This window comes from Rattus norvegicus, chromosome 8, assembly GCF_036323735.1.
Source record: "Rattus norvegicus strain BN/NHsdMcwi chromosome 8, GRCr8, whole genome shotgun sequence".
NCBI classification, from domain to species: Eukaryota; Metazoa; Chordata; class Mammalia; order Rodentia; family Muridae; genus Rattus; species Rattus norvegicus.
Genome location: NC_086026.1, coordinates 51,895,807 through 51,914,385, shown reverse-complemented (window position 1 = coordinate 51,914,385; position 18,579 = coordinate 51,895,807). Strand labels below are relative to the sequence as shown.

Here is an 18,579-nt window from a genome sequence, read left to right as displayed (position 1 = left end):
GGCCAGGGTGTAAGCCTAAAGGCACCCACCATCTGTCCCATCATGCCGAGTGACTGATAGGTCATTTCTAGTTGTCTGTAAATGCTGTGTGCCCATGTGTATAAAGCATTCAGAATGAGCATGTGGTGTGTGTAGCTCTTCAATCTGAGAAGATGGCCTGACCTCCTCTGAAGGTAGTTTTGCAGGAATGGAGAGCTGACTAAGCTACACACTTTCGAGTGGTTTGCTCATATGGGGCCAAAGGAAGTCCAGGGTAAAGATGATGTGGTGATGGGGTAAAGACCATGGGTCTTGGTTACCTTGTACATTGTTGGGATAAAATACAGACCAAGTCAAATTATAAGAGACAGGTTTCGTTTTGGCTCATAGTTGAAGGTCCGTCATAACTGAGACGTAAGCAGTGGAGGCACGAGCTCGAGGAGGCTGATCACACTGCATCCATAATCAAGAAGCTGAGAGCAGTGAACACTAATGTTCAGCTGTCTTTAGCTTTCTTATGTAGTCCAGAGCCACTACTTTTAGTGTGTATCTTCCTACACCAATTAACCTAATCAAGACAGCCTCCCCAGGCATGGACAGAGGCTAATATAAAGTAATTCCCCACAGAGACACCCAGACACATGTTTCTTAGGTGACTGGAGATCCTGTTGAGTTGACAGCCATCGTTAACCATCACTGCATGGATGACTGGATGACCCTTGAATTTTTAGATACCCCAGTTCTCTGACTGCAGTAACCCCTGCTCCCACACCCATAGCTGTCCAAAATAATAATGCACTTGGCTTCTGTAAAGCCCCAAGGACATCCCCTATGCATGCCCTCTCTACCTAGAACAGTGTCTAGGTTGTGAGAGATGCTTGCATATTTATGAAATGAACGAAACAAGTCACAACCTTGCCTGCACACCTTGTGGCTGACTCGTTTAGAAAGCATACTTGACTCAGACACTCCTCTGCTAACAGCCACTTACACAACAAAATCCTGGCTCCACAGTCACTCCCTCACACTCAGGCCCTGGGGCTCTGACCACATCAGAGCCCTCTACCTTCCCCAGTCTTCATGTATCCTGTGTAGTCATTCATTGCTTCTGGAACTTTGGTGTTCCTGAGATGTAAGAATCTAGTGAGTATTCCACCCAAAGCCCTGGACTCAGCTACAGGCATACTCAGACTCAGGTGGTATGGTGGTGGTGGTCCATTTTGAGAGAGACCTCTGGAGTGGTTTTGGTGGTAGAACCATACTATGAGGAGCTCATGCCTTCATCAAAGCGCAGTGAGCAGTCCAGCGAATGGCCACATCCTTTCTCCCCTCAGTGTCATTGCATGATGATTTCTGGAGGGAATAACCCTTGTCTCTCCACATTCTCTGTACAAAAAATGTCTCCACATCCTTCAGGCCTGGCTCCTAGATGACCTGCCAAGGATGCAGTCTTCCCTCCCCCAGCCATACATAGTCCATGTTTCTCCCTTCAGCCAATGCATCCTGTGCTTACCCTGCTTAGGAGCTAATCTACTGAATTCTCCTTCCTCCCTGAACCCAGCACTGCAGATCCCAGAGCACTCTTCGCTATTCGGTATACCAAGCATCCAGTGGGGTGCGTCATGTGTTTAGTGCTGGCTCACGGCCCCCAGTGTGCTCCATCGTGTTCTTTCCTCTTTCCCTCCACCCTAACCGTGTTCTCTCTTTCTAATTGCCCCCGTCTTCCCAGGAGTTCTCCCTCCAGAGAATGGACAGCCTTGTGGATGATAGAGTCAACATCTTAGGATTTTCCATTTTCAACCAATCCCATGCTTTCTTCCAAGAGTTCTCCCAGAGCCTCAACCAATCCTGGCAGGAGAACTGTGACCACGTGCCCTTCACCGGCCCTGCGGTAAGTGTCCTCTTAGGTGCCCTTGGGCCCCAACACGCTCTGTGGTCAGTCGCATACTCCACACAGCGAGGCAGATCCAAGTCATTGATCTCCAAGACGCATCATGGCAGGGGAGTGTGAGCCCGTCTACATCCGGGAGTACAATCCTGAAGGTTCACGGATGCAGAGAGGAGGTCTGTAGAGGTCAGAGAAGAGGCCTTTTAGAAAGTGGAAGGCGGACCCAGTCAAGAGCTAAATCACAAATGATTTGGTCAACCAAGGACCACATGGCCAACAGGGATTCCACTTCGTGGCCATCTTAGTTTGTGTGAGTGAGCTCTGTGATATTTACACAATGATACAGCAGGCTAAACAGCTGCCCCTCAGAGCATCCTGTTATTAAGTGCTGTGAGACTTGTCATTCATGCTTTATGTACAAGACATGGATGGGGAGAAAGGCCTGGTTCCCAGAGTAGGAGTGTGTCTCACTCTTGACCTGAACCCTCTAGCCATATGGAAGCCAAATACAACCATGGCAGGTTTTCCCTGTGTCACCTGCAAGCTGCAGGGTCTTCTGGCCCCAGGAAGGTTGGAAGGGATCTGGGTGGCAGACAGTGTTCTGCTGGAGTGCAAACAAGCTGAGCCTTAGACTTAGGTCAGTCTCCATGTGATGTCATAGGTCCTCTTCCTCCTACAGTCCCCTTCTAGTCCCTTTGGCTTTCTTGCTGGCATGAAGGTTCCCTGTTCTTACCCAGGTTTACTCCTGCCTAAGCACTGTAGCATATCCCACAATATTACCCGCCGTAGCCTTTTTCCTTCTTCACAACCTCCCAGTAACAGCTCAAAGATGGTCATCCCTCTCTGACAATGAGAAAACAGGCCCAGGAGAGCAGGGTAACCGGTGAGGATCTCTAAGATCCTTGTATTAACACAGCCAGGTCAGAAACCTAGATCTGCCTCTCCCTCTAGGGAACTTTGCAGCCATCTTCTCTCTGCAATGGCCTCTGAGAGAAAGGAAGGTGTTAAACCAGTCACCTCAAGAGCCAGGAAGGAAGCTGGCAGCAGCAACAATAGCTGCATATCCCTCTAAGCCTTCTCACTTCTGCAGCTTACCTTTTCAAGGGCTGCCTCTTCCTGCCTCTCTGGAGGCCAAGAAATTCTCACCACAAACAGCCCAGCTCCTCAGGGCAGCAAGCCAGAAGGTGAGGGAGCAGCTTCTAGGAAACAGTGGAATGGGCTGTCTTCTTTGCTGAGTTTTGGAAATGCTATACAGTCTCCTGCCTCTGTGGTATGCCTCGCCCCTTCCTCTTCTCAGACCACCTTTTCTTCATCTTCTTTTCCATTTTCTCTCTAGTCTCTTTTTTCCTTTCTCTCTTTAACTTCCTGTTTTTCTCTCGTTCCTACATAGCATTGAATTTTTGACTCCTCTTTTTTTTTCTTTTGACCTGTAAGAGAAGCTTCCTACTTCCCCACCCCTCCCACAATCCCAGGTGGGAACCCCCAAGTGTTTGTAGGGTTTCAAAGGAGGGTCTGGGCTAAAGATACCTGAGAGAAAGCTCAGTATGCCTACCCTGGCCAAGAAGCTTCCAGGTGGCCACTGGTGTGCCGCAGATGCGCTTCCTGCTGGAGACAAAGGCAGCGCAGAGGGAGTATTGGGAAGGGACACACACGCCCACTCGTTTCATATGCCATTCCCATTAATCATGCTGCAAAGAACAAAAATCGTGGGAAATCATTAAAATTACAGATGGCCAGATTAAGTAATTAGAATTTAGGCTAAAGCAGATGTTTGTAATTAAGTGTTTATTTCATTGAATACAATCCAGATTGTAAGAACTAGTCCATGAGATCTTAATGGTCCCTGCCCTGGTATTATTTGGGGGGGGGGAGAATTTAAGCTTATAAAGGTTCGTCAACAAACGGTCATCCAGGAAGATACGGGGAATGCAGTCCTTGCACTTTGGGGATGATGAGGGTTACAGGTGTGTGTCTAGAAGATATTCTTGTTTTCTTCTGAGGAGGAGAAGGGAACCCAGCCACAACTCCCTGAGTCAGAATTGATTCATCTTAATTTATACAGAGTCTTTCATTCCCTGAAACAATTTGCAAAGCAGCTCAAAAGAAAATAACAATGAGGAACCAAATGAAAATATAAAAACAAGAGAATAGAGGGTTCCTTGCCAAACAGCCTGTTGCTGCCAAGAAAGAAGAGAGGATTTTAAATGAGGATTGAGCCTGTTGGGGGATTTAATATTTAGAAGAGACAGGGACAGCCTAAGCAGAGACAAAACCAAGAGGTAGGCACTCAACCACCCAGACGGGCAGCAGGGGCCTCAGAAGGATGAATGGATCGGTCCTGGGAGGAGAAAGAAGTAGAAAGAAAGGAGAGGGAACAGCAGAAATGTCTGCCTTCCCTTCCCAAGTGGACCCAGAAGTAGAGACAGGGACAAAGCCTTTTGTGACAGAAGCCACTTTTAACTGACTGTGGCTCAAATGCTTTCCAGGACAGAATTAGTCACTAATAGATAACAGGAGAAGAAGGCTGTTAGGTGATTGAAGAGATGGCCCAGAATAAAGAACCAAAAGGGCACTGATGGGCAACAGAAACGGCAGTCTTCCTCCCTGTCAGCTCGATCTGGACAAAGGAATTAGAAGGAAAGAGATTGACAACTCTGGCAGAGTAGTTGGAGGAGTGAGGGGAGGAAATAAGTTCTCAGGAGGAAGGATGATGGGGTGAGGGGCCTAGGTAGGTGGCCAGGAGCCTATAGAAGAGGGGCATCTGGTGATGGATGAAGGACGCAAGGGGACTGTCCTGGGGATACAGTGTGCTCCAGGGTACAGGGGATTAACTTGAATTAGTCCAGGCTCAGCTTCAGAGAAGACCCAGGAAGTGCAGTGCCCTTGGGGACACTTGACCTGTGTCACTCTCTGAAGGCTGTATGTAGGTAAAGATGACATAGGAACCCTGACAATTTCCCATCCACTTGGTCCCTGCCCCAATGTCCCCAGCTTGAATTGTAATTACAAGAAGGATCTAACCGATCATGAAAGCCCTGGAGTTAGACATGAAAAGGGACATTGGGAGCAGGCACACAATAACCTCCCAGCATTTGTATAACATACTAATAAGAACGCCAGCTGGGGCTAGGGAAATAGATGTTTGGGCAAAGTGCTTGCTGTACAAGCAAAAGGACCTGAGTTTCTATCCCACATCAAAGCTAGGCTTGTACTGCCCACCAGTGACCCCATTACTGGGGAGGTGGAGGCAAGAGGAGTCCTAGAACTTGATGGACAGCTAGTCTGGCCAATTAGTGAGTGCCAGACTCAGTGAGCGACCCCCTGCCTCAAAAAAAGAAGGAAGAGAGGGACAGAAGGAAGATATGCTTATGAAGACAGGTGCACTATGCACTATACATACACTTGTGCACAGACATGTGCACAATACACTTGTGTAACACACAGAGAAAGAACACATACACTTGTGCGTATACATGTGGACACATACCATATGCTTGTGCATTTGTGTACACACACACACACACACACACACACGTGTAGATGTAGATATAGATGCATGTATATCCGAGAGAGAGAGAGAGACAGAGAGAGAGACAGAGAGAGAGACAGAGAGAGAGACAGAGAGAGAGACAGAGAGAGAGACAGAGAGACAGAGAGAACATCAGTCAAGTAAACTTAACCCCAGCGAGAGTGCAGGAGTCATATGGCAGAAAGGGAGATGAATGTGTGGCTGGCTTCCTCTGAAGTCATACATGGTCCCCCAGAAACCAATGTACAGCTTCCAGAAAAAGAAGGGACCTTTTGGGGACCCTGGGCAACACTACTTTGAGAAAAGGGAGACCCCCGTCCTCTATACTAACTAGGATGCCCTCAGTTGCTAGTAGCAGGAACCCAATTAAAATGCAGTGTGGAGTCACACAGCACAGCAACATTTGAGGGGAAGGTAGGTGGGAGCCCAGACCCTTTCACTCTCTAATCAGTCACTTTTGGTGTCACCCCCATGCTCACCCTAGAGCTAAGCCAACTGCAGTGGATCCAGGCATTATATCTAGAAACAGTACTATTTAGAGAGAGAAGAAAGACAGTATCTTCTCTGAGACAGATGTGCCCTGAGCAGGAGACTCCAACTCCAGTCCTGCGCTAGGCTCATGGGTCAGATCTGGTCTACTGTGTGTTATACATTGGCAGGGGATGGGTGACTCAGTTGTCCCAGGCACAGCTGGGCCAGATGTTGATAACCACTCTGAAAGAGGGAGAACTCCTGAACAAAATGGGAGGAAGCAGATGAATGGGGTCTAAGAGAGCAATGCTGGCTAATGGTTCACGTCTTAACTGGCACAAGGACAACAACCAATGAGGCTAGGAGGTGAACTGGGTGGTGTCCCAGACACCAGGTATCAGAGTGAGTTGCCCCTAGGTCTCCCTTCCTCTGGCCTTCAACCTCCTTGCCTTCAGACCTGGTCTGAATGTTCTGACTTCCCATCCATTATTGAGGCGTCCATGTCCTAAGAGATTGCCCCAGGTTATGTGGAAGACTGGGCACAACAATTAATCTGGGGAGCCGGGAAGATGTCTCAGAGGTTCCAAGCACATACTGTTCTTGCAATGGACCAGAGTTCAGTTCCTAGCACCCACATGTAGGCTCACAACCACCTGGTTCTCTGTGGTCGCTTGCACTCACAAACACACTCCTCTCCTTCCAAATACACACAGTTGAATAAATGAATCTTTACAAAAGAATAAATTGGGGAGGACAAAGACAATGAAACAAAGTGAGCTGAGGCTAGCCCTGGCCCTGCGTGCACTGATTGTGTGTCCATCGGGAAGAACTCCTTGAGTCTCATTTCTTCACTGGACACAAGAGTTGGAGCAATGGATCTATAGAGTCCCTTGCAGCCGAAGCACTGTGGTTTGGAGGACCTCGGAATAGGGAGATGAACTATAAAGCAAGCTACAGGGTGGGTCTAGCTAGGTTAAGAATTTGTTTACTGTGACACATACATAACCGGACTGAAAGATCTAGAAGCTTCGAGCAGTAAGCTCATCGCAATATTCTACGAGCAGGCAGAAGCTGGTCTGAGCTTCCACCATTCCTCTGCAGCATCCACCATTTCCACACATCCTTTCAGCAAGGGAACGTGAACGGCCATTAGCAAGAAGATACATGTGCTCCTGGAAACTACAGTGGGGGCGGGGGGAGGAGGTGCAGGGGATAGGACAGCTGTGGGCTTGTGGGAGCTCAGCGGGTGCTGTGCAGTGAGCCTCCTTGAAGATGGAGCGAGGTGAGAGGACAAGGGCGGTGGATAGAGGAGAGCGGGAAGCAGTGGTTCAGTAGAGGGAGCTAGGGGCAGAGGTCGCTTGTCCAGGTCTGCAGGGCAGCATACTTTCCACTCTTTTATTGGAACCGGGCACTGGGGTTTGGATACCTTGTCTACCAAGACGTCCGGTCTCAGGTAGATCCAAGGCCAAGGTACACAGAGGAAGTTGATGGAGTTGGGAAGACGGGAGACATGGTGGAGGTGGTGAGGACTCAATGGCTTCTCTGGGTCTTTCTGTATAGACTGAGGAGATGCTGACATACATACATAGGACCTGCTACCTCTAGCAAGGTCTGGATAGAAGTAGAACGAAGCAGCAATGAGTGGAAGGGAGAGTGAGGGAAGGTGGAAGGGAGGGGTGGAGAGGGGAGGAAAAGAGTGAGGGGAAGGAAGAAGGGCCATATTGGTTAAGTGCCTTTGTAATGCAGGAGAACTTCACTGTGGGCTGCCCCTCCCTGACACAGTTTAGAAAGCCTCCCCAGCGTCAGCAGTCAGCACACTTGGTGCCTGTAAGATCCTGGCACACTCCATGCCTACTAGAGACCAGAGGTCTTGGTGTGGCCAAGTAGATCTGTCCAGTCTGCTTTCTGGCCTTGTGGCCTCCCATTCCTCCTGTTCCCTCGCACTTGCCCCCTGAGCACTGCCAATTCCCTGAATGTGAGGTTGCGAGGCCCCACCTGCGGAAATGCTCACCCCTGTATGCTCACCCCTGTACCTGATGACCTTTGAGATTTGTGAGACCAGATGCTGCTTCTTTTTGTGGATTAGAGCTGTCCCTGCTGAGGCTCAGTGAGGTGTCTGGGGACACTCAGCATCCAAAGGAGGGACCAGAGCAGAGCTAGGCTCCCAAGTTCTTCCCTTTGCCCCTTGCCATCTCATGCTGTGTGACCTCTGACTGGAGGGCTGTGGCCTCCCTCCCTCCAACCATGGAGGGGCAGTGCCCTGGAGTCTGACCAAAAAGAACGCAGGGTTAAGAACCCCACCACACACAGAATGCGCTCCTCCAGTTCCTCCCAAAGCTGTCTTCTGATGAGCAACAGGGAGAGAGCTGGTTGCCAGGGCCAGACATTGTACAACCATGGAGGGACTAGGCCCCCGGCACCCTAGCCTCCTAACACCTCAGTATCATTCCCTCAGGGATTTCTTCCTGCCTTCCTGGGCGTTTCTCAGCCCTGTGAACTGTGCTGACCACACTGAACAGGACTTGAGTTCTTGTACAGGCTTTGTGTAGTCACAGCTCTGCCTGGATGGCACAATCCCTAGAGACAAGTCGGCTGCGTTCCTACTCTCTCTAGCCACCCCTTGGCCTTTCCCGCCACAAAGACTGCAAACATTGACTTTACTCATTAGGCAGATGTCAGTCAAGACTTAATCCAAATCAAGCTATCTCCTGGGGGGATAGGGCACTGGCCTGGAGGTTAAAAGCACCTGGCTGCTCTTCTAGGGGACTGAGATTTGGTTCCCAACACCCGCATGGTGACTCAGAATATGTAATTCCAGTTCCAGGGGCTCTGAAAACCTCTTCTGGACTTCTTGGCCATTGCATACACAACGTCCACAGACATATATGCAGTCAAAACCCCCTTCCACATAAAATAAAATGGAAAACTATTAATAAGAGATATCTCTTTTGGGGCCAGCCACATGCCAGGTCTTATTGCAGATGCCAATGGCATATAGACACCAAGATCCTGCATTCTCTTGTCTTAAGGAAGCTGCTTAGTAGGACAGATAAAAACATAAACACGGCTATGCTGACCTCGCTCCTTTGTTTCCAGAGTTGGAGGGTCACAGCCTAGGCTCTGGCAGCTCTAATGCGCTAATTCCTGCCACCCACCCTCTATCGACCAATTAAACAGACAAGTAAAAATGAAAGGAAGAGGAAAATGTACTGAATGTGACCAACACTAGGAAGAGAAACAAAGGAGGCCAGTAACCTGCCGGCGAGTTCATCCAGGGGTCCTGACCCGAGGTTTAGGTTTAAGTAGACAGAGACGTGCATAACTAAGCAGTCCTGGTCAGGGTGTGGTCCCGCCCATCTCCTCTGTCCAGGATCCGCTCTCACCCAAGAGGCGATCGGACAAGTTGTCACACTGTGAAATCTCTTCCTGGGAGACATGTTCCTTTGCTGGCTGACACCAGGCTTCATCTTTCTTCTCCTAGCATGAGATTCTTAGAGAAAATTCCAGTTTCTCTTAGAGGCCATTGTTCCAATTCTCTGATAGCCAAAGAGAGAGGCTCAAGTGTCTCCTTAGAGATCTCTATCCCGGCTGAGACCGCTGTACACTTGAGGTCCACCTGGGATGGACCTTACCCGTATGCTGAGTTCTTCTTCCCTCCAGCACCTCCAGGCATGGTCCTCAATTTCATCTCCTAGCCTTTGCTCCTGTGGTCACATCCTCTGAGCTGCCTGCCTCCTTGCCACCACCCTGTCCAATGCCTATTCAGATCCTTTGGCTCTTGAGTTCCAATGGTCTTCTTCCATAAAACACTTTCTCTGTTGCCCAACTAGACAGCGCTCTATTCAGACCCCCCAGAGACTTTCATAGTTCCAGATCACCCCACCTCTTGACCGTTCCCCTGATTAGTGTCCCCCGCTCCTACCTTTGTACCCACCTGTCATCTGTCATAGGAATGGAATCTCACTAAATTTTAGACTTTAAACTTACCAGCGTATTTCATACGTATACTCCACATGGAATGGTATGGCTACAGTGTGGCTTCAGGAACATGCAGGAAGGAACAGTTTCATGGGTGACTTCTGGGAGAACTGTCCTATATGCCTGAGCCTGGTTTGGTGGGGGGGGGCAAGTTTGAGAAGAATGGCCAAGTTCTTTCCCTCCTCCTGAGATTAGCAACCTTCCCATCCTGCGGATTCATTCCTGGCAGCAATGGAAGTTGCTATTTCTGAGAGAGAGAGAGACAGAGAGAGAGAGAGAGAGAGAGAGAGACAGAGACAGAGACAGAGACAGAGACAGAGACAGAGAGACAGAGAGAGACAGAGAGACAGAGAGAGACAGAGAGAGAGACAGAGAGACAGAGAGAGAGACAGACACAGAGACAGAGAGAGACACAGAGAAAGACAGAGAGAGACAGAGAGAGAGAGACAGAGAGAGACAGAGATACAGTCACACAGAGACAGGGAGACACAGAGACAGAGACAGAATATGAATTTGGAGTCCAAAGATGTACCTGATGCTTCAAGTCAGGGCAGCCTTTGTAAGATGCAAAGCCCTTGATAGCAGACCTGGACCACTGGCAGATATGGGTGGGACCAGAGGAGGGGTAGGCAGAGGACAGCGGCCATGCCCCCTTACTTGCCTTTGTGTGCTTTCTCTCTCCCCCCTCTTCTCTCCCCCTGCTACCACCCGCTCGCTCTGCTTCTCCCAGTTGTCCTCAGCCCTACTGTTTGACGCTGTCTACGCTGTGGTGACAGCGGTACAGGAACTGAACCGGAGCCAGGAAATTGGCGTGAAGCCCCTGTCCTGTGGCTCGGCCCAGATCTGGCAGCATGGCACCAGCCTCATGAACTACCTGCGCATGGTGAGGAGCGGCTGAAGGCTTAGTCACGGCCAGCCTCAGGGGTGGGATGATAGATACAGGGCTGCCCTGGTGGGTCATGGCCCTGGCTAGCACATCGCTTGCGTTAAGCAGGTCCTAGGTTCATTTGTTCCCGACTCTTAACACTCTTGGCAAGAACCCATGGGCAGCTTATTCACAAGACAATAGTTCTTGGATCTTAAGCTAGAAAGGAGTTCTGAATTCTAGGCTGCATCCTGGCCCCTGCCCAGTGGTAGCCCCTGCCCAGATCAGCACAGCTGGGAGGGGACCATGATGCTAGAACAGACAATCCCTCAGGACACTCAGTCTGTGCACTTCTAGCTTGTTGCTTGGTTTTCCCAGTGCTCTCTCTCCAGTTGTGTTTTTCTTTCTCAGAAAAGACATCTTTCATTAGAGAGAGAAGGTGTGGAGGGTCTTAGATTTCTGCAGTGAGTCAAGAGTAACCTGACTTCCTGCAGGCCCAGGGTCAGCAGATTCCCCCAAAAAGGAAAATGCTGGTAACAAGTCTCCACCCCTACCCATACCCACATGCCTATGGAGCAGGGAGGGATGAATTTGACCTCAAGTCAATGTTGTGACTCCTGTTGGCTTACATAATTGGTTTGGGGTTACAGGGTGTGGGCCCCCTCTTCCCGCACTCAGATTCTATGGCTTCAGAGTGGATGGAAGAGGTTTTTCTGAACACCGTGAAGCAGCATGAAATAGCAAGTTACTTGGAGCCAGCTATGGCGGGGCCTATATTTGGTGCTGTAACTCACTCTCTCTTGGACAGGTAGAATTGGAAGGTCTTACCGGCCACATTGAATTCAACAGCAAAGGCCAGAGGTCCAACTATGCCTTGAAAATCTTACAGTTCACCAGGAATGGGTTTCGGCAGGTAAGCCTACCTATCCTGCCAAAGTGGTGGATGCCACCTCTTTGCCCTTTTCTCTGCCTCTGGTTCCAATGGCCTTCAGATATCACGTGTCTCCCCAAATAGCAGGCTGCATCCATTCTGATCTGGGCTCCTGAATTGCAGTTGCCACATCCTTCCTGGTCCCAGATCAGCCCATGTGGACTCTGCCAGACATGTGCCTTGCAGAGGGAGGAGACAAGTGGTGTCACTTGGAAAGGAACACCCAACTCCTCTACACTATCAGATTGGTTTTCTGGGTGGGGGCGCAATGGAGAGTGTTAGGGGATTGATTTCCCCCAAGCCTGGACCCCCTGCTGGACTCTAGAGGTGCTTAAGGCAAAGGGTGGATCCCCTGAGGGCTAGGACGGCCCTTCGTGTTGTGATGGACTGTCCCTTCTCCAGCCCACCCCTCCCATGCTCCCTATCCTCAGCTGTCTGTTTTCATCACCTTAGGGATGCTATGCCCTTCGGAGTACTACAGTTTTCTGCATGGTTCTTCCTTCTCCATTAAGCCCTCTTGTTCCCTTTTTTTCCTAATCCTCTACCAAAGGAAACAGACTCTGACAACCACTCCAAGTGTCTCTAAACATCTCTCTCATCTCCATCCCCGAGGTCTCTCCAATTCGGGGAGGCTGGAAAGACTGAGCCAGACACCAATTACAGCAGCATGCATTAAAGACCTCCTGACTGTTGCAGGGGCTGGATGAGGGAACCTCCCACTGTAGAGCTTGAACAGCCACCTTCCAGCGAATTAGGAAGACCCGTTATCTTTGTCTTTACCATCAGCACCATTACGGAGGCTACTCTCACATATCAAACACTTACCATAAGCCTTCTGCCAAGGTGAGTGTGGCATGTGTGTGCTTGTCTAAGCCTACAGAGTAGACACTTTCATTTCCCCTCCATCCTTAAAATATAGGTGCCTTGTATGAGGGACATGTGTCTGTGTTACGTTCACATGTATACTTACGTGTATACACACGGATGGGCACGTATGAAGTTGGTATTGGGTCTCTAGCTCTAAAGCACCCCAACCTTATTTTTTTTTGAGATAATTTCTCTTATGGAACCAGAACGCACTAATTCAGCTAGACCCGCTGGCCAGCAAGACCTGAGGACCCTCTGGTTTCTGCCTCTCCCGTATTGGGATTATAGCCACACACCAGTATGCCAGCTCTTGTGTGTGTGTTAGGCATTGGAAGGCAGGTTCTCGCATCTGTAGGTAAAACGTTTTACTGATTTATCCATCCGTCTCCCAAATAGGTACTTTTTATGAATGCCCTCCCTTGTTTGCAAGGCCGATGACTGATTTGCTCTTGAACAATTAAGTCATGGCAAAACTGGTTTGGGATCCAAGTCTGTCCTGCCTAAAGCCCAAGACCTTATGGGCAAATCATGTATAAAACTTGGTAATTGCCAAATGCTCCATTTTAGATTCTACCCCTTGGGGACCTGGGAAGGGAGGCCCAGGATATGACTAGGAACAGACCTGGCCAACAGGTATCCAGGGTGACCCTCACGGAACCATACAACATAGAAGCCTATCTCATCTGTCTCTTGTCACACCATCTCTGCATCCAAGAGGGGACCCTTGGCCTTATATGGGCCCCAGAGAGCTCTTTCTAGGCCATCAGTGATCTTTTGGAGGGCTACTCTTCTTGGAAGAGAACAGAGGAAAAGGAAGGATCCCTAAAAAAGGGAGAGGGCTTCTGAGGCCATATGCTGAATGTCAGCAGCACCTCTAGCTCATTGTGGGAGCCGAATGGGATGGTGGCACTTCCCACATCTCCTCAGATAGGAGCATGGTCAGGTGGGTAGCAGGAATCATGGAGCAGTTGCTTCATTTACCCAATAGGTCTTTTGTGGAGCATCTGCTGTGTGTCAGACATCACGCTGGGTCTGGGGAAACCAGATGTAGCCTTTACACTGAGAGAGCGCACAGTCTGGTGAGAGTACGCGATGTAGGAAAAAAAACCCAGAGAGAATGAGAGCTGCAATTTGGGACTATTAAACCTAAATCATGCCCTGTGGCTCACCATCCCTGAATGAGTAGGCTGCCAGCCTCTGGGAAAATCATCAGGGAGACTTCTCCCTGAGCCCCAATCTTCTTGGGGGATCTCAGTAAAGAGCATTCATCCACTCTTTCAAGTTGATACCTGTTGAGTGCTGCTGTCTCCCTTCTAGGTACTGGTTTAAGATGAGAAAGATCTGCTTTTGTGTAACAGATGCTCTAACAGGGGACAGATGACAGGCAAAAAAAAAAAAATACATATGTAACATTATGCCAGCCTGCTAAGTTCTCTGAGAAAAATACAACTGGGTAAGGAGTCCCAGTGTGAAGAGTATAGTGTTGGAGGAGTGGTTAGAACAGGCTGCTCAGGCCAGCTCCAGACATAGCCCAGACAACCCTGGCCCAGCCTCCCCTAGGCCTCAGTTCTTGCCTACAATAATACAGGAAAGAGCCCACTTCCTGGGCCTCCTTCTTGCCACTCTCCATCTCTTGGCCCGCTCTCCAGTTGACAGGTAGCTGATGGGGTTCAGTGCCTCTCTCTGCCTTCATTCTGCTTTGTCCTAGCTGCCACTCAAGCTGGGTTGAGCTGGAGGAAGGAGGATAAATACAATCAAATCACATTGTATGGACTTCTCAAAGGACTAACAAAAGCTGTTATGTTTTCCAAAACTGATAGAAATCAGGACTGAGAGATGACTCAGTGATTTAGAGCTCTGGCTGCTCTTCCAGAGGACCCAGGTTTGAATTCCAGTACCCACATGGTAGCTCACAACCGTCTACAGTGGGATCTGATGCCCTCTTCTGACGTGAGATGCAGGCGTACATACAAATAAAGTATTCATCATTCAAATACATGAAGTTCATAAGTAAATCCTTCTTTTGAAAAACAGATTGAAATCAGTATTAAACCTATATGAAGGGGGAGGGGCTGGAGGCCAAGGTCAGTGGTAGAGTGGCTTTCTTTTTCCTTGATTCCCAATACCACCAGACCAATACGACAGAACTGCATAGAATTGAGCCCTAAACAACCATGCTGATCCAATCAGTATTACACACTGATAAAATCAATGCACACTTATTAACTTTATTGGTGAGAGCCCCTTCAAGATGACTTTCAGAAATGCCTCGGAAAGGCAAATGGAGCATTGAATCATTTTACAGGAATTTTTTTCCTGTTAAAATGTTTTTCAGTAATGAAAATTTTTAAATATGTATTCTATAATGAACAGGGAAAGGAGTCACCATCATCAGCCCTGTCCCCCAGGTACCACTTCCAGCCCAGCCTGGCCAGGACCCAGGAATCTGCCTTGGGGCTCTCTTCCTGCGGTGGCTACCTCTGTGTCAGCAGCGCCCACTAGTGGTGAGCAGTAGGCTTCTCAAACACACCTTGGCTCAAAGGTGACCAGTTGAGCTTCCTTTATAAGGTGCATTTTCATTTAGTATACGCACTGTGTTCTAGGAATCTGTTAGTTTAGCTAGCACCCACCTGGGTGATTAGAATGATGGGGTGACCACAGGCTAACCTTTGGCAAATACTGTGCTAACAAGAGAGCGTTCTATGAGCAGAGATGTTTTCTTGGTTTGGCCTCTCTGTGCCCTACCCCATTGTTTTGAGCTAACACTGAATGGAATCTGCCACACAAGTGACTTAATTAAGACGACTGTCATCTTGACCTTCAGCTACCCTAAGGAACACTGGGTCCTGACTGGACTTCGAAAGTGTATAGTGAGAATCTTCTTTACGACCTTAGCTTTTCAGCAAGTCTGGTGATCGTCCTGCTGCTTTTCTGTCTGGTTCAGGTGCTGTGAGCACCAACCAGAAACCATGTACAGATGCGGCTTCCTAGCGCCAGTCCCCAGGTCCCATCCCAATCACCACCCAATCTTTGCCTCTTGACAGGCGTCCTTCCCTGCTTATTTCAGGGTGAAGAAATGGTTTAAAGAGGGATAACTAATTAGGCTTCTCTCCCAGGACAGAAGGAATGTCAGTGCCTCTGTCTGATATCCTCCCAGTTCCCGCCAAGGTGATGTTGGTGTGGGGAAGGAAGTGACAAGCAGCCAGAGAGACATCTTACGTCAATCACCTGTGTAGCAGACTCCACAGCCTGCTTTGTGCAGATGGTGCCTCCTCCTGAGGGTGGCCCTCTAAGGTAGACCAGCTCATCAGTAAAAAACTGCAAACTCAGAGGACCCTGCAGACCTGAGTTCAAATCCATGACTAGGTGTGTGTCTGCAAGCCTGTAACCTCAGCACTGGGGGACAGAGACAGAGCTTCCTAGCTGGTCAGCCTCACTGCGATATGAAAGTGACTTCAGGTTCCCTTTCTCAAGACAGTAAAGCAGAGACCGCTAGAGCAAGGCACTGGTGTTTTTCTCTAGTATTCAAATGTGTGCATAGGGGTACAGATAGCTATACACTCATACGCATATAATACACACACACACACACACACACACACACACACACACACACCTCATTGTCTCTAAGAACCTGGTAGGACTGGAATTGATGCTCAAGTTAGTCTAACTCTAAAACCCATGTTCCGGCCTCTTCTACTCTGGCTTTCTCTTCCTGCTCTCGGGTACCTGAAGCTTCAGTTCCAAGCCTCTGCTTCTGGTCTGTTGCTCTGTTGCTCTACTGCCCTGACGGCTGCCACCATTGATTCTAGCACCCCACCGGGATGGGCTTTCTTTAGTAATGACGTCTTTTCATTTGGCTTTGGTTCTGTTCTTTCTCTCCTGTCTGGGAGAACTACTATTAAGAGCTAGGTTTGATTATTTAGAAAGCACCATGCAGGGACCCAGTGGTCTATAATTGGTAAAATGTCTGAACCAACTACCATATTCCCTGCCGGTGGCTGATTAAAGGATTTTTTACCATTTTAAAAATAGTCTTTCAGAATTCAGACTTAGTTTTTTTTTTAACCATTTTTTTTAAATTACTATTTTGATTCTGCATGGAGAGTGCTTGCCATCTTGGGAGCTCCCACTACAGCACATTTGGAGGAATGCGCTCCTTACGGTGTCCTGTAGGGGACATTCTAAGCCATCTCCCCATTATTTACAGGCAGAAGAGTCAGTGGCACTGCCTGAGTCTATCCCTCCGTGTCTCAAACCATAGTGTTTGTTCTCACTGCCCCCCGTAGATGGGCTGAGGGGGGTGTTACACTAGTATTGTCTCCCTTCGTGTCTGGCAAAACTCCTTGAAGGGAGCTAGAAGGGAGAGAAGGAAGTCTTTCAGAGACCCTTAATTTCCTTCATTTAACTTAGTCTGAAGATCAGAGCATCCCTTGAGCAACGTTGTTAGTGTTGTAATAAGATGAGCATACCTTTCATCCCAGGATCGGAAATGGCTTAACAGGGTCTAATTAAGCCTTTGGGGTTTGACATCCCTAACTAGAGACACAGATCTGCTTCTTCCCCATTGGTTCGCTGTGTATCCCAGGCAAGGTGGGCTCGGTTTTCTTGCCGTGCGTAGTAACCCCTCATATTTGGTCTCACAGGACCGGAACGCGATTGAAAATAGCTCTGCTGGGTACCACTGTGTTTGCACGGAAATACTTATGTGCAAAGCTGGCTCTCCTGACATCATAATAATAGCCCACGTTTATTGTTGCCTATGTGATGTACTGTGCTGGGTGGTGTCCATGTATATTTAAATTTTTTACATTCTTTTATCAGCCTGGCATGAAAGCTGTTCTGTCATCTCGTAGGTGGAAAAACCAAGGCAGAGAGATAGAGAAATATATCCATCTTAGAGATAACATTCAGACTCCTCCAGGTACCGGGTCAACCTCTGCCTCCTAACTCTACCCTATGGAACATTCCAGAATAGTTTGCCTCCTCTTCCTTGCCAGCTCCTCAGATATGTAAAAACAGGTTGCTTTTACTGCACTCCTTCATTTTTCCATTCCCGAATTAGCCTAAAATTTTCCTGTAAGATCTACTCTTTGTCATAGGCTGGGAATTCTGGATAAAAGTGCCCAACTCCACTTAAGAGCTCGAGATCTTAGGGGGCTGAAATTGCAGCCCACAATTGCCTTAGAGTACTCTGATTATCTACCACTTATTTTACTCTCGGCTGAGCAGAGGGCTGTACCTGTTCCCAACAGAACATGGCTTACTGCTCTCTCACCGAGGAAGAGCCCGGGGGCTGCCGGCACTCTTCAACCCACAGGGCAGTGGACCGGATGCACCGAGACCATGGAGGTCTATCAGCCACCTGAGACTGAATCCACAGATCTCCTTTCCCACATTAGCTTACTGGAATTTATTTTTCAAATGTCCCACTCCTTCTGAACCCTGGGCCTTGGGGTCACTTAGTCTCTCTACTTGCTGACCTTTCCAGTAATACACTCGGTCCTTGGCGCGTATGCTTTTCGTAGAGACTAGACCCAGGCCAGCTTTTTCTGGGACAGCTGATCCATTTGACTCTGTTTCTATAGAAATGGAGAAACCAACAGGGCTGGCCTGGAGAGTGCCGGGAGAAGTGATGTTGTGAGCGGATAGCCTTATTTTCCAAAGCAAGAGAGCTCAGAGTTCAAAAGGCTCATTTCAGGAATGATGTCAACGCTTTTCTAAACAGAGGACTGAGGATGGATGAGATGGCGTATCCAGGGCACTCCTGCAAACAGCGGACTCTACCACCCAGAGTCTTTAGAAGGAAACCCAGAGCCAGTTTCCTGAAGATCCTTCAGGATCTCACTCGCTGCCACAAGTCAGGTCCCTTCCCTTTCCTCTCCCCAGCTGCCGTCTTTGCTGAGAGCAACCCATGCAGAGGCAGGTCTGCCCCCTCTTCCGGGAAGTCTGAGATCCTCCCCGGTTGGCAGTTGAAGTCCTGGCTCTGCCGCACCCCTGAGGGGCTCAGAAGCAGCAGCAATTCTTATTACAGCCATTAGCAGCGGAAGCCACTGGGAAGTGGCTTCTCC

General features: G+C 48.9%; 1 protein-coding gene across 7 annotated transcripts in view; it reads left to right on the top strand.

Moving 5' to 3' along the window:
* The window catches only part of Grik4 (glutamate ionotropic receptor kainate type subunit 4), a 426,707-nt gene that overhangs the window by 314,366 nt on the left and 93,762 nt on the right, over positions 1–18,579 (top strand). For 5 of the 7 annotated variants that reach the window (XM_017595455.3, XM_063264892.1, XM_017595454.3 and 2 more), the window contains 3 exons: positions 1,709–1,870; positions 10,576–10,728; positions 11,519–11,623. The exons of 1 other annotated variant lie outside the window; for it this stretch is intronic. In XM_017595455.3, coding sequence (XP_017450944.1) covers positions 1,709–1,870; positions 10,576–10,728; positions 11,519–11,623 — 420 coding nt within the window. The remainder of the gene's footprint in view (positions 1–1,708; positions 1,871–10,575; positions 10,729–11,518; positions 11,624–18,579) is intronic. One more of the 7 variants, XM_039080793.2, reaches the window with a different exon arrangement.